Source organism: Tupaia chinensis, unplaced genomic scaffold (genome assembly GCF_000334495.1).
Source record: "Tupaia chinensis unplaced genomic scaffold, TupChi_1.0 Scaffold000250_1, whole genome shotgun sequence".
Classification (NCBI taxonomy): domain Eukaryota; kingdom Metazoa; phylum Chordata; class Mammalia; order Scandentia; family Tupaiidae; genus Tupaia; species Tupaia belangeri.
Window position 1 is genome coordinate 1,392,311 of NW_006159730.1, and position 12,817 is coordinate 1,405,127.

The following is a 12,817-nucleotide window of genomic DNA, read 5'->3' on the forward strand; positions in this document are numbered from 1 at the left end:
GCTGGCTATATGTGCCTGCTCGTTTCCTCAGCCACACTTCCAAGTGCTCTGCCACCTGTGGCTAGTGGCTACCACTGCGCCCGGGCAGATGGGGACGTCCCCATGTGGTGGGCGGGGCTGGTTTGGGCTGTATCCAGGAGACTGAGGGGCTCTGCTAAGGCTTCTGAAAAGAAGAGGGCTGGACAGGGCTGAGGGGCTAAGGGGCTGGGCAGAGCGAGCTCCAGGTTAATGCTGGACACTTGCCCCAGATGGACTTCCCATGTGGCCACACTGCCCTCTTGTGGCCAGCTGAGGTCATGTCCATGCCCAGCAGGCTTCAAGGGCACTGATGTTGCATGGTTGTGGGAATCTCCAGCCCAGCCAGCTCCCTGCATGCAGGTTGGTGCAACTCCAGTGTCCACAGACCTGGGCGGCAGTGTAGCAAAGGGCTGGGAGTGTGGGCCTGGGGTCGAGGAGAGGGGGATGGGTGCTGTCGGAAGGGAGGGGGCTCACCGCTCACGGTGTCCTCTGCTCACAGGTACATGGCCATCGTCCACCCCTTCCAGCCACGGCTCTCAGGCCCCGGCACCAAAGCGGTTATTGCTGGTATCTGGTTGGTGGCCCTGGCTCTCGCCTTCCCGCAGTGCTTCTACTCCACCATCACCATGGACCACGGTGCCACCAAGTGCGTAGTGGCCTGGCCTGAAGACAACGGGGGCAAGATGCTCCTCCTGTAAGGCTTTCTGCAGGGAGGCAGGGCACGGGGAGGCACAGGGTGTGTGCATCGTCAGTGTCCATGTGTGCGAGAGCGTGCATGAGTCTGAGTGCATAGCGGATCGTGTAATACATGTGTGTACTAGAGGGAACACCAAGCACCAGGCTACATGCACAGTATCAGCCCATTTCAATCTCCTCACACTGCGGAGGATGCGTTATTATTCCTGCCATTTTTCAGAGGAGGAAACTGAGTCACTGGAAAACTACCATTGCCCATGACTGCACAGCCACTAAGTGAGAAGGCAAGGATTCAAATCCAGGCAGTCCTGCTTCGGCGTCCATCTCAGACCGCTGTGCTTCCTAAACAGGGACACGTAGGAATGCACGGGTGTACTCGACTTCACATGGCACACGGGCTGCACCCACTGACGTCATGTGGGGACATGTAGCCGTGTAGCTGCGTTCGCAGATGTGTGTGACATGGAACGGGTGTATAGGTGTGTGTTTGGGGGGACACAAAGGATCAGGATACTGAGGCGGAAATGGTCAGTGATGAAGCCGGAGGCATCACTGGGAAGATGCCTAGGGCCGGCCTCAAGCCAAGGTGGGCGCCACAAGCTGGAGACAGGGAGGGAGGGAGAGAAGCACCAGACGTGGCCCAGATGCTGTGTGACCCGGTAAGTCCTTTCCCCATGCTGGGCCTGAGCTGCAGAGGGTCTCCTGTTGTGGCTTCAACTCCCCCCAAAGCGTTGCACTGTTGGTTAGTGAGGAACTGATAGAGGCTCTGAAGGTGGGAGCCTCGTGGGCCCCGTGTGCTGTCCCCTTCTCACGGGAGGACCTTACACTCACTAGCCCTAGCGTCCCATAGGCCCCTCTCTAAAGTGGGGCTGCTAAAAGGTTGTGAGCATAGTGAGATAATGTATACGAAGCCCTTAGCACCGGACCTGGCACCCAGTCTGTGGGCATTTAAATGAGAGACAGAAACAAACCTAGGGGTGGCAGATTTAGGCCGGTAAAGTCCTGGCCGCTCCAAGCATGCCCTGAGTTGAGGGTTGCAGGGCACCAAGGCAACGCAGCCCCCACCCCACTCCTTGAACACCTCTCCCCAGCACCCGCCCTTACCTGGTCTCTGCTCAGAGCACCCATCAGGAGGGCTTCTGTGGGTTCTGAGCTAGGAAAGGTGCCATTCCTCTGATAAGCCTGCTCCGGGGGACTGCCCCATCAATGGCCCAACCCTACACCCCACCTCTCGAGATCCGGGAAGGGGAAGAGCTTCCTTCTCTGGCTAGGGAGGAGTGGCGAGCAGGGCATGGTGGACTGCCCGGGGTGCAGGGTTTCCCACCTCAGTACGGCCTTCCTCCCTGAGAGACCATGCGCGCCCGCTCCAGGAGGGAACCTTCGGACCCCGATCCAGGCCACTGGGAAACACGCGAGGGCAGGGGTGGGCTAGCCTGTTCAGTGTGACGAACACGTAGAATTCTGAAAGGATTTGGGGAAACCTGGGTTTATGTGTGAGGGTGTTATTGCTCTTTCCTGATGGGAGAGCAGCTAATTTAGAAATTTCTGTTGGGGCCTCTGTCCTCCAAGGCTCACATCCTGTGTGTGGGAATCTGGTGAAATTAGACACCCTCTCTGAGAAAATGCACATATCGCCCCAAGTCGAAATTAAAAAGCCCAGCCTGCATGGGAGGCGTCCCGACTTGGGAGTCTAGAAGACGGCCCCCAGGCCCTGGCTTTGCCCCGTGCAGACTGGCCCAGGGTGAGCTCCCGCTGCCCAGCCTCCCTGAGAATGAGGCTGCAAGCAGCTTCACTCGCAGTAAGCAAAGACTTTAACGGACGACCTCCTCGTTTCACAGAGGGGGAAGCTGAGGCGGGAGAGGCTCAACTTGCAGGGACCATGCTTTAAATTACGGACGGACGGAACAAGAGCCCTGGTCTGCTTGGCACAGCACTGGCCTCAGGGGAAAGGACAGTGCGTCTCAATGAAGTCTCTGACTTTCATATGACAGACTTCCTTCGCCCCTCTGGGCCTCCGTTTCCCCGACTGGATATTGAGACAGGTGGCCCCAGTAACCCTTAAGGCCCTTCGCTCTGTCAAGTGACAGGTGGCACTCCCTGTGTCTCCTCCCCCTGCCTGCTCACCACCAGGATACTCAGCCCAGACCCTACACGGGGATCAGTGCACCTAGGAGCCCCCACACCTTTTGCGACTGGCATGTGTGCCCAGACACGCGAGCCCAATTCTAACCGCAAGGCTCTAAGAGACAGGTTTACTGAAGCCACCCGCTTGCCGCCCTCGGGACGGTAGTGCCTCTTGAAAGAGGCCCCGCAAGGCTGGCTTGCCAAGGGGGCTGGGGAACACCTCAGCCCTCCTAGTGAAAATGAAAAGGGTCCTGGCCCAGCCAAGGGTCTCAGGCCCATCATGGGATGCTCCAGGTGCTCCCTCTGCCCAGCCCCCGGGGAGGTCCGTGCCCGGCCTGGCCTGCCTGAGAGGGCCGTAGTGACATTCAGCCAGGGCTGGGGTGGGGCGGAGGGGTATCTCCTTCACTGTCTTTCCAGGAGGAAATGAAAAGCCTCAGCACCACCCAGCATCCTCCACCGGGACCGGGCAAGGAGCCATGCAGGGGTGTTGTGAGCCACTTGCTCAAAGGTGGTGTGAGAGCGTTTGCTGACGTACACGTTCCCACGTTCCCATTTTCCCATGTTCCCATACACATACGTGGTCAGCCCTGTGGGAACTGCCGATGCGCAGGAAGCAGGAGACAACGCAGTGAATGACGTGGCACTTTCCCACTGCCCCGTCCTCGATAAGGACCTTGGGGACAGGATGGAACCAACACCAGTACCTCCGTCTGTCCATCCAGACAGACGGAGGTAATGTATAGAGTGTATTTAATAAACGTGTACACACCCCTACACGTACATGCACACATACATACCTGCACTAAGGTTCTGGAAGAAGTAGGCTGAATTTGGAATAGTGGCGGGAGTGTGGTAAGTGATTTTACTTCCTTCTTTGTGCTTAATGGTATTTTACATTTTAACGAATGTATTACTGGTTAACTTTTTCACTCCCACTTCCCTTTTTGGAACGTGTCTGTCATACGGAAGGACTCAGGGCTAATTCTGGCGTCCCTTTTGTGCAGGGAAGGCCCTATTTTTGGCACATCTGCTCACCAGTGTTGCCTTTGGTTTTCTCATACTGTAGCAGGGCTTCCCGGCACAGGGCAGGCCCGCAGGGGGCGGCTCAGGGTCCGGAGGGGCCAGAGACCAAGGGCTGCAGACTTCGGAGTCGCCCCGGGACCTACGGCTGCCCAGGCTCCTGGCTCTCCCTGCAGGTACCACCTCACGGTGATCGCACTCATCTACTTCCTGCCTCTCGTGGTGATGTTCGTCGCCTACAGCGTCATCGGGCTCACGCTCTGGAGGCGCACCGTCCCGGGACACCAAGCGCACGGGGCCAATCGGCGTTACCTGCACGCTAAGAAGAAGGTGGGCGGGGGCGGGCTGGATCGCGTCTCAGTGTCCGCCCACAAGGGGGCGCCTAGGAGGGCAGGTCCCCGTGCCTTGCCCTCGTGCCAAGCCTGGGTCTGGAGCCTGAGCTCCCTAACAGGAAGATTTGCTTTGGTGTTTGCCAAATACAAAGGTAAAGGGTCTTCTCAGAATATTAGGGGAGTCAGGAGATCCTACAGCCCCATGAGTTGCACATGCCTCCAACAATCTCAAATGAGGAATCAAAATCTCTGGCCTTTGAGTTTAAGAGCCCACAGAGCTGCAGGAGGAGCCTAGGCACAATCACAGAAGAGTCCTCACGCCGAGCAGCAGAGCTCAGCCGTCATGGGGACAGGTTGCAGTCCAGCGCCATCTGGCTGTCTCCAAGTTCTCCCCCAAGTTCCAGAGTGCCCCCTGCCGTCCAGTGCCCCCCCCCAAGAGTTCCAGTGTGGCCCTTTGCCCTCGGGCCTTCTCCACCCTTACCCAGCCAAAGCTTGCCTTTACCGTGCCCCCTTCCTGCTAGGCAATCAGGAAAGTAATGGGTTAATCATACCATGTAGTCAGGCCCAAATCATGGCTTTTCACTCCATAGGAGGCGTTTCCCCCATAGCAATTCAGGGACATAGCTGGTCACCATCGGATGTCCCTCCACAGGGATGGATGGTTTGCCGTCTCTGGCTTATCCTCCACCCCCTGGGCATCTGGGCCAGGCTAGATGGGGAGAGGGTGGCAGCTGACCCGGGAGCAGAGGCCAGGGGTCTCTGACTGGAGCCTCACTGCCTGCCCGTAAGTAGAGGGCTTGGAAGACACAGAGTCCAGGGAGAGGGTGGCCCGGGAACCCATCGCTGTCTGGGGGCTCCCCTGAGGATGGGTTGGGAGTGTGTGCTCACCCAGTCTCTAAGGACAGAGAGGTGCTCTGCGTGAAGGGATTCGGGCCACCTCTTGGAGGAGGTGGCCACTGAGCTGGGCTTCGAGGACTGAAAGCTTCAAAGGAAGGATGGCAGAGTGGGCAGAGGGGCCAGCCTGAACAAAGTCCCCAAGATGGGGCAGAGGCAGATGGGGTGTGATTGCCGAGGGCTTCCTGGTGTGGCAGGAGGGCACCCCCTCAGAGGGCTGAGGAGTGACCTGAGCTTCTCCCGGCCCAGTTTGTGAAGACCATGGTGCTGGTGGTGGTGACGTTTGCCATCTGCTGGCTGCCCTACCACCTCTACTTCATCCTGGGCAACTTCCAGAAGGACATCTACTGCCACAAGTTCATCCAGCAGGTCTACCTGGCACTCTTCTGGCTGGCCATGAGCTCCACCATGTACAACCCCATCATCTACTGCTGCCTCAACCACAGGTGAGCTCCCACACCCCCAGAGCCCCCTCTGGGCCCCGTGCACAGCTCAGACCTCCACCCTTTCTCCGGCCTGAACCCACGTCCCTCTGTCCCCACCCCCACACGGGAATGCTGACCTGTCCGGCCCACAGCACACGCATCCCTCTGGCTTGGGTCTAGCACTTCCCAAAGCCTTGCCCCATCTCCCAGACAGCTCTCACCAGCTGTCTGCTCCTGCTCTCTCTTCTGGGGCCTGTGTCTGGGACAAGGAGAGAGAAAAGAGGGACAGTGAGATGGAGGGAAGGGGACAGTCAGAAGGAGGCAGGACAGAGAACGAGGAAGGGAGGAGGCAGTAAAGGAGGAGGGCTTCCTGCTGCCCATGTATTTTCTGCCTCCTGAGGGCTCTCCTGGGCCCCAGCCCCGCGGTGGGAAGCACTGCACAAGAGGCTGGCCCAGGGCTGGGCGGTGGGGGCCACCCCCTGGAAGACCACCATGTATGTCCTGTCCTCCAGGGCTCTCAGGGCAGCTGGGGAGCGGCCTTGGCTGAAACGGCAGGATCTCACTCTTCCTCGGGGGCACTGTGGTTCTCTCCCTGTATTTCCAGGGAGCGAGCCTGAGAGGGGCTGGCTGTCACTCTGGGGCACCTGGAGAGGTGGGAGGTGGTCAGGACCCCTGGGTCCTGCTTGCACAGATGTCCTTTCAGCCTCAAAAGACCCTGAAGTGGGCTGTGTTAGGGGAGGTGAGAGGTGGACACTGAGTCTTGGCCTCAGCCAGACAGTGTGGCCCTGGGCCTTTGCACCTTTATCGTCTCTCCACCCGGGTGGCCAGGCCACTCACAATGCCATTAGGCCTTTTGCTGCTCAGGCATCCCGCCCACCTGGGCAGGCCAGAAGGAAGTGAGGAACTACGGGGTTTTCGTTTGTTTGCTTGTTTTTGGAGTATTTATGGGTACCAGAACCAGAGGTTAAGCAGGTAATAGGAGAAAAGTAGGTGTTCTCCCTGTTACACAGACAAGGAAACGCGAATCTCATAAAGCTCCTCCTATAGTCTCACAGCAGAGAACAGAGCCACGACTCTATGCATGGTAGAGCCTCCCTTATTTGCAGTTACCCAGTCAACCATGGTGGAAAACTAGAGTACGGTGCAGTAAGACAATAGCGAGAGAAGGCTTGCATGTAACATTTATGACGGCGCATTGCTCTAGCTTCTTTTTCTCTGTGTCATTCCTCTTTGACTGTGCCTGACTTACAAAGTAACTTTGTCGTAGGTACATACGCACAGAACGCAGAGTAAACGTAGGGTTCAGTCCTGCTGGCAGTTTCGGGTCCTGGAGCCCACAGATAAGGGGGACTACTGCATTCTCAAGGACCTTCACCTTTTTTTTTTTTTTTTTTTATAGGTTGTTGTCTTAGGGCCACTGGACCTGTTGCCTTAGGGCACATGCACTCACCAGAGAGAGAGAGAGAGAAACAGAGACAGTGAGAGGAAAAGTGAGAACTCACTCCCCACGGGGAATGGCCATGCTGCAACCCCTTTTCCTCCATTCTCCTCCTGGGATCTTGGGCATGAATACACAGTCATACCCAGCATGATTTTCAAGTTACTGGGTCCAGGACTCAAACCATGGTCAGCTATGTGGAAATCCAGCAACGTAGCCACTATGCCGTCTGCTGGTTCCGGCCCTTCATCTTATCCTCAATCACACCTTTCTCTCGTGAGAAATCACACGTGCTGTTTGTTTGTAATAATAATCAGATTCAGCATAACACTGCAAATCGTTCAACTTAGTTCCAAAGTACTTCTGGCTGTTTCTAAAATCAAAGTCGCAAAAGCATGCCTCTTTTATTTTTTCATTATTTTTAGTTTTATTTATTTATTTTTTGGAGAGGTTTTTCTTACAGGGCTCATGCGCTCGCCCGAAAGACAGAGAGTGACAGAGAGACAGAAAGTGAGAAATCACCCTCCAGGGGAGATGGCCATGTCTCAATCCCTCCTTCTCCATTCTCCTCTTGGGATCTTGGGCACGCACACACATGTGCCCGGTGTGAGTTTAAGCCACTGGGTCGAGGACTCAAGCTGCAGTCAACTACATGGGAGTCGAGCAACATAGCCATTACACCAACTGCTGGTCCCAAGCATGCCTCTTTTGAGACCTTGAGCAATGATAGGCTCTTCCCAGTGAGGTGGGGGCACTCCCCTGGAAGGGAGAGAGTCTCCTGGGGGTGGAGCAGCTCTAGGGCAGCTCCCAGCCCGCCCCCCTTGCTCAGGTGAACCTCCACCCCCAGGTTTCGCTCTGGATTCCGGCTTGCTTTCCGTTGCTGCCCCTGGGTCACACCAACTGAGGAAGATAAGCTGGAGCTGACTCACACCCCGTCACTCTCCGTGAGGGTCAACAGGTGTCACACTAAAGAGACTTTGTTCATGGCTGGGGATGTGGCCCCCTCAGAAACCACCAATGGGCAGGCTGAGGGCCCCCAAGAGGGGATGCCTCCTAACGTCTTGCCCTGGTTGCATGGCGAGGCTTAGCGCTCTTCAGGAGGTACTCAGCCAAGTCCAGATTGGAAAGTCTGGCCTATTCCCCACCCTTCAATACACCCATTGAAAACAAGACTGGGTCAGAACTCTACAAAGGATGCTGACTTGAAGAGGACTCAGCCACGCATCTGAGAGCACTTCAGGGGACCCGGGAAGGGTCAGAGAAGACAGAGTGAGCTAATAATGATCTGATCTAAGTGCTCAAAGCCCAAACGCCTTCCCAGGGCATACTCCATAGTGCATTCGATGCAGGATGGGAGGAAGCTGCAAACATGATGATAAAAGGCAACGGATTCCCTAGCCTCAGAAAGGAGGGACTGGTGGGGACTGTGGCACCCAAAGGTGACAGTGGCTGCTCAGCTCTGGACAAATGTTGCCTCACAGTAATAAGAGCCCATTATTGCCTGATCTTCTAAACCTTTCATGGGAAACTAGAAAACCACATTTGTGTGTGAGACCTCCGGACTTGTTAAATCTGGCTTACATTTTTTTAAGTCTTTCTTTTTGTTTTAAAAATTCTTTTTTCTTTTGGAGAGGTTTTTGGTATAGGGCCCATGCGCTCGTCAGAAAGACAGAGACAGAGAGACAGAAAGCGAGAAATCACCCCCCCGCCCAAGCCCAGGGAGGATAGCCACACTCCAATCCCTTCTCCTCCATTCTCCTCTTGGGATCTTGGGCATGCACGCACATGCGCCCAGCATGAGTTTAAGCCACCTGGTCCGGGACATGAACCGCAGCCGACTACGTGGGAGTCCAGAAAAATAGCCATTACGCTAACTACTAGTCCCTTTGTGTAAGTTTTTCCTATAAGGCATATGCACTTGCCAGAGAGAGACAGAGAGAAAGTGAGACATCACCCCCAGGTCGGCCATACTGCAATCTCTTCTCCATTGTCTTTTTTGGGATCTGGGGCTGCATATGCACACACACGCAGTGTGTTTTTCAAGCTTTTGGGTCTGGTACTCGAACTGGTAAGTTGGCCAGGTGGGACCCAGCCGCCTTAACCACCACACCACCAGCTGGACAATGGCTCACATTTTAATAAGCGTTGGGTGAGCTAAACAAAATACATCTACGGGGAGTTTGCAGCTACAACGCTGGTTCACTATAGGTTACAGGAACAAGAGAAGAAGCTCGTTTTGCAAAGCCCAGCAGCTGCGGGTGAACCCAGGGCTCCTCTGCCTCATCATCTGAGAACTCAGACACAGCTTGGTGTACTGTAATGGTCTTTGAGTCTAAAGTTAGCTGTTTCCTCGAGCACGTCACTCGGACCCTCAGCCTCTCCCCTCCAAGGGCTAACCTACCTTGCAGGGACATGGTGAGGATCAGTGAGTCAGCGGGCCAGGCAGGCAGAGTGCCCGACAGACAGGAACATGGTTACTACCACCACGCCAGTCACTTTCCACAAGGCCACCCACCAACCAGCAGCACAGCTCCTGCCCACTTCTGCAGCGAGAAGCTGCTAGGCCACCACCACCAACTGTCCTAGTTCCAGAAAGCTCCAGGCTTGGCCATCCACCCCAAGAGGGCACCTCTCCGCACTCGCTGCCTCGTCCTCCACACCCCAACGCCCCCCTAAAAGGACCACATGACACTCCAAGTGCACATCAAAATGTTTAATGTCATCTGTGTTCTGCACCAAGATCAACCGCTGTACCACACACACCAGCACCACCGGTGTCCCAAATAAAGAGGCTCTGGGCTTACCAAACCGCGTCGGCATGCATCTCGGGGAAGCTCCTGGGAGCTGCAGTCATGACTTGGGACGTCCTGGGGCACCGGATGCAGACCGATGTGGAATCCGCCAAAGGGCAGGGGCGAGTCCAAAGTGGCAGTCACAGGTGGGAACTGCAACCTCCAGGGTTGGGGGTGGGAGGAGAAGGGCCAGATCTGGGTTCATCACCCAGAGAGTCAGTTCGTGATTGGGGAGGAGAGAATGCAACCTGCCACCTTGGGCTGTTTCAAGATTCCATCCATGTTAAGGCAGGAACGTATTTCATCCATTGTCCTGGGGTTGGCAGAGAGGGCAGGGTCTGCTTGGAGCTGGCAGAGGGAGGACCAGCACTACACTGGCCTCCTGGCAAGCCCACACAGTCCCTGAAAGCCAAGATGACTTTTTCTTGGCCCCAACTGCAAGTGAGAAGGACAAGCTGTTGAGGGCAGGTGCTTACATTCCTTTTCTTTATAAAAAGTTTTTGCAAGAGGGTGCATGTACTCACTGGAGAGAGACAAGAGATGGAGGAAAATTCACCCCCCTGGGCTGGGGGATAGCCATGCCTCAATCTCTTCTGCATTCTCTCAGGATCTGGGGCATGCACACACACGTGCCCAGCATGATTTTCAAACTGTCAGGTCTGGGATGCAAACCGCAGTCGGTTATGTGGTATCCAGTTGCCTTAACCTCCACACCAGCTGCTGGCCTCGGGGCCTTACATTCTTTACCTTCTTAAAGGTGCTGGGGTGGCGACTGAGGAGCCCCTCTGTGGGGTTAGGACTGTGGAACTGGAGTAGGTGCTGGCAGGGTAGTTGCTGGAAGATAGGGGGAGAGACCACTGCTGTGTATTTTGCAGGGAGATTATGGAAGTTCCCATGTCAAACCAAGGCTGGGGCTGAAGATCACCATCTTTAAACTCCCTCTCCCACTTAGCAGGTTACAAGAAGTCCCTGGCATTTGGCTTCTTCAGCATCCCGACCTCCCCCTCCCCTCCCCAGACAGCAAGCATCACTCGGGTCTTTGAATCGGTACAAAGTTTACTAGGTCATACAACATGGCTCACAAAAGCGATGGGCAGTCCCCGTGACGGCATGGTTGGTCGGTTGGTTCCTTTTACCCAAATGGACACAAGACATTTCCCCGCAGGACTGCCCACCTCCCCCCCACCAGACAGACAGAACGCAAGACTGTCACAACGTGGCTAGGACTGATTCTACAGACACACGACTGAGTGGCACTGACACGTCCCGACGGGACGCCAGGCCGCAGTGGGTGCTGGGACGGGAGGAAGCAGCTAATGCTATGTCCACGCTTGCCCTCAGGCAGGGCCCTGGGAGGTGGAGTCCCGGCAGTGTCTGCTGGTGATAATACATTTCACACAGGGGAGGGGACCCTAAGGACGGGCTGGAGGCCCACAAGGCAGATGGGGTGACTTTTCTTTTTGAGCCAATAAATAACCCCACAGGATGGACGAATGCATACAGTAGAAATGGGTGCCGTTACACTTCACACGTGGAGGACCAGGTCGGAGTCACATCATGCAGAGTGGCAGGGCAGCTGGGGATCCGGGTGAGAGGTATTATCAACAGCACACACTCCACTTTTACCCTACGTTATACGCCATTAGTCGGATTTGGTGTTCCTCCCGCCGTGGCGGTGGCAGGCTCTGGCGCCGATGTCTCCCAGCCGGTTGGCTGGGAGGGGTGGGGGTCGCCGTCTGAAGAGAGAAGTGCTGGAAGGGCAGTAGGCGGGGGTCCTGGGTCTTAGCTGCTCGCTTCTGCTCGGAGCCGAACGCCCACGGCTGTGATGAGGGCGGCCCCCTTGCCACTACCGTCTTCGGACAGGAGGAAGGACACATTACACTTTGGTGACAGTTCCTTCACGGTTTGGTGCATGATTCTGGAGAAACTAAGAAAGACCAAAAACAGGCAAAGGTATGTAGAAAGGGAAAGGGACACTCGGCCCACCTGAAAACACTGAACAGCCAATGAGCAGGAGGGAGGGAGTGTGCTGCAGAGCGCTGGGGCCAGGGATGGGCCGCCCCACACCCGACTGCACAGCTGAGAACCCCAACCGCCCACTCTGCAGCAGTGAGGCAGGGCTTGAATGGCATTCTCAGACTCCATTCTACCTCGGCCCTCCAAACTTGAAGTTCCCAGATGACCTGAATACCAATAGGCTGCCAGGGCCCAGGCCTCGACCACTGAGGTAGACACTGGGTAGGTTCAGAAGGCTATGTGGAAATGAACAGTACTCACTCCAGCTGCAGCCCCTGGGGCTCCCAGTCTACAACCATCCACAGCCCAAAGCCAAGAGTGGGCAGCCCCCAGTGAAGGACAATCTCTAACTGAGAGGCGACTCCATGGGTTCAACCAACCAGGAACGTTCCATGTTGCTGATGTGTACTGTAAAGGGCCCAGAAAGCTCATGGATGAAATGTATTATTAAAAAACTATGTGAGGATTTCAAAATCTTTTGCACCAAAATACACTTGGACTTTAATTCCATTTCTCCATAAACTTTTTTTTTTTTTTTTTTTAGGTTTTTGCCACATGGCATTTGTGCTTACAGAGAGAAACACAGAGAGGGAAAGTGAAAAATGATCCCCCCCTGGAGGGGGCAGGATGGCCATGCCATAGTCTCTTCTCCTCCATTCTTCTCTAGGAATTTTGGACACGCAAGCACCCGTACATAGCCAACATGATTTCAAACCACTGGGTCCTGAACTCGAACCATGGTCAGCTATGTGGGAGTCTAGCATCTTAACCACCATGCCACTCGCTGGTCCCCTCCATAAACTTTTTGAAGTCTCTTGTATGTCGTTAGGCTTAGGACAATTGAGTGTGTACTGAACAGAGACCCCTCCTTGTCATCATTCCCTACATAATTCAGCTAACAGCGATGTGAGAGCGTGTGCACTGTACTAGGAATTGTAAGTGGTCCGGAGATGACGTGAGTCCACGGGAGGATGCCCACAGCCCATAGGCAAACAGTAGGCCAGATTCTATAAGAGATTGGAAAACCACAGATCATGTAATCCACAGGGGTCCTGGAACCCA

The 12,817-nt window shown here is 55.3% G+C and overlaps 2 protein-coding genes across 4 annotated transcripts in view; one reads left to right on the forward strand and one right to left on the reverse strand.

Annotated features, from left to right (window-relative positions):
* TACR2 (tachykinin receptor 2) overlaps window positions 1–8,562 on the forward strand; it is a 12,384-nt gene extending 3,822 nt beyond the window's left edge. The window contains exons 2-5 of the mRNA XM_006148962.2: window positions 518–712; window positions 4,035–4,188; window positions 5,334–5,530; window positions 7,795–8,562. Of these exons, the coding sequence (XP_006149024.1) occupies window positions 518–712; window positions 4,035–4,188; window positions 5,334–5,530; window positions 7,795–8,035 (787 nt within the window). The 3' untranslated portion in view covers window positions 8,036–8,562. The remainder of the gene's footprint in view (window positions 1–517; window positions 713–4,034; window positions 4,189–5,333; window positions 5,531–7,794) is intronic.
* A 2,215-nt stretch (window positions 8,563–10,777) lies between these two features.
* HK1 (hexokinase 1) overlaps window positions 10,778–12,817 on the reverse strand; it is a 105,133-nt gene continuing 103,093 nt past the window's right edge. For 2 of the 3 annotated variants that reach the window (XM_027772040.1, XM_006148930.3), the window contains exon 18: window positions 11,522–11,666. In XM_027772040.1, coding sequence (XP_027627841.1) covers window positions 11,522–11,666 — 145 coding nt within the window. Of the gene's footprint in view, window positions 11,667–12,817 lie in introns of all 3 variants that reach the window. The other variant, XM_014587968.2, reaches the window with a different exon arrangement.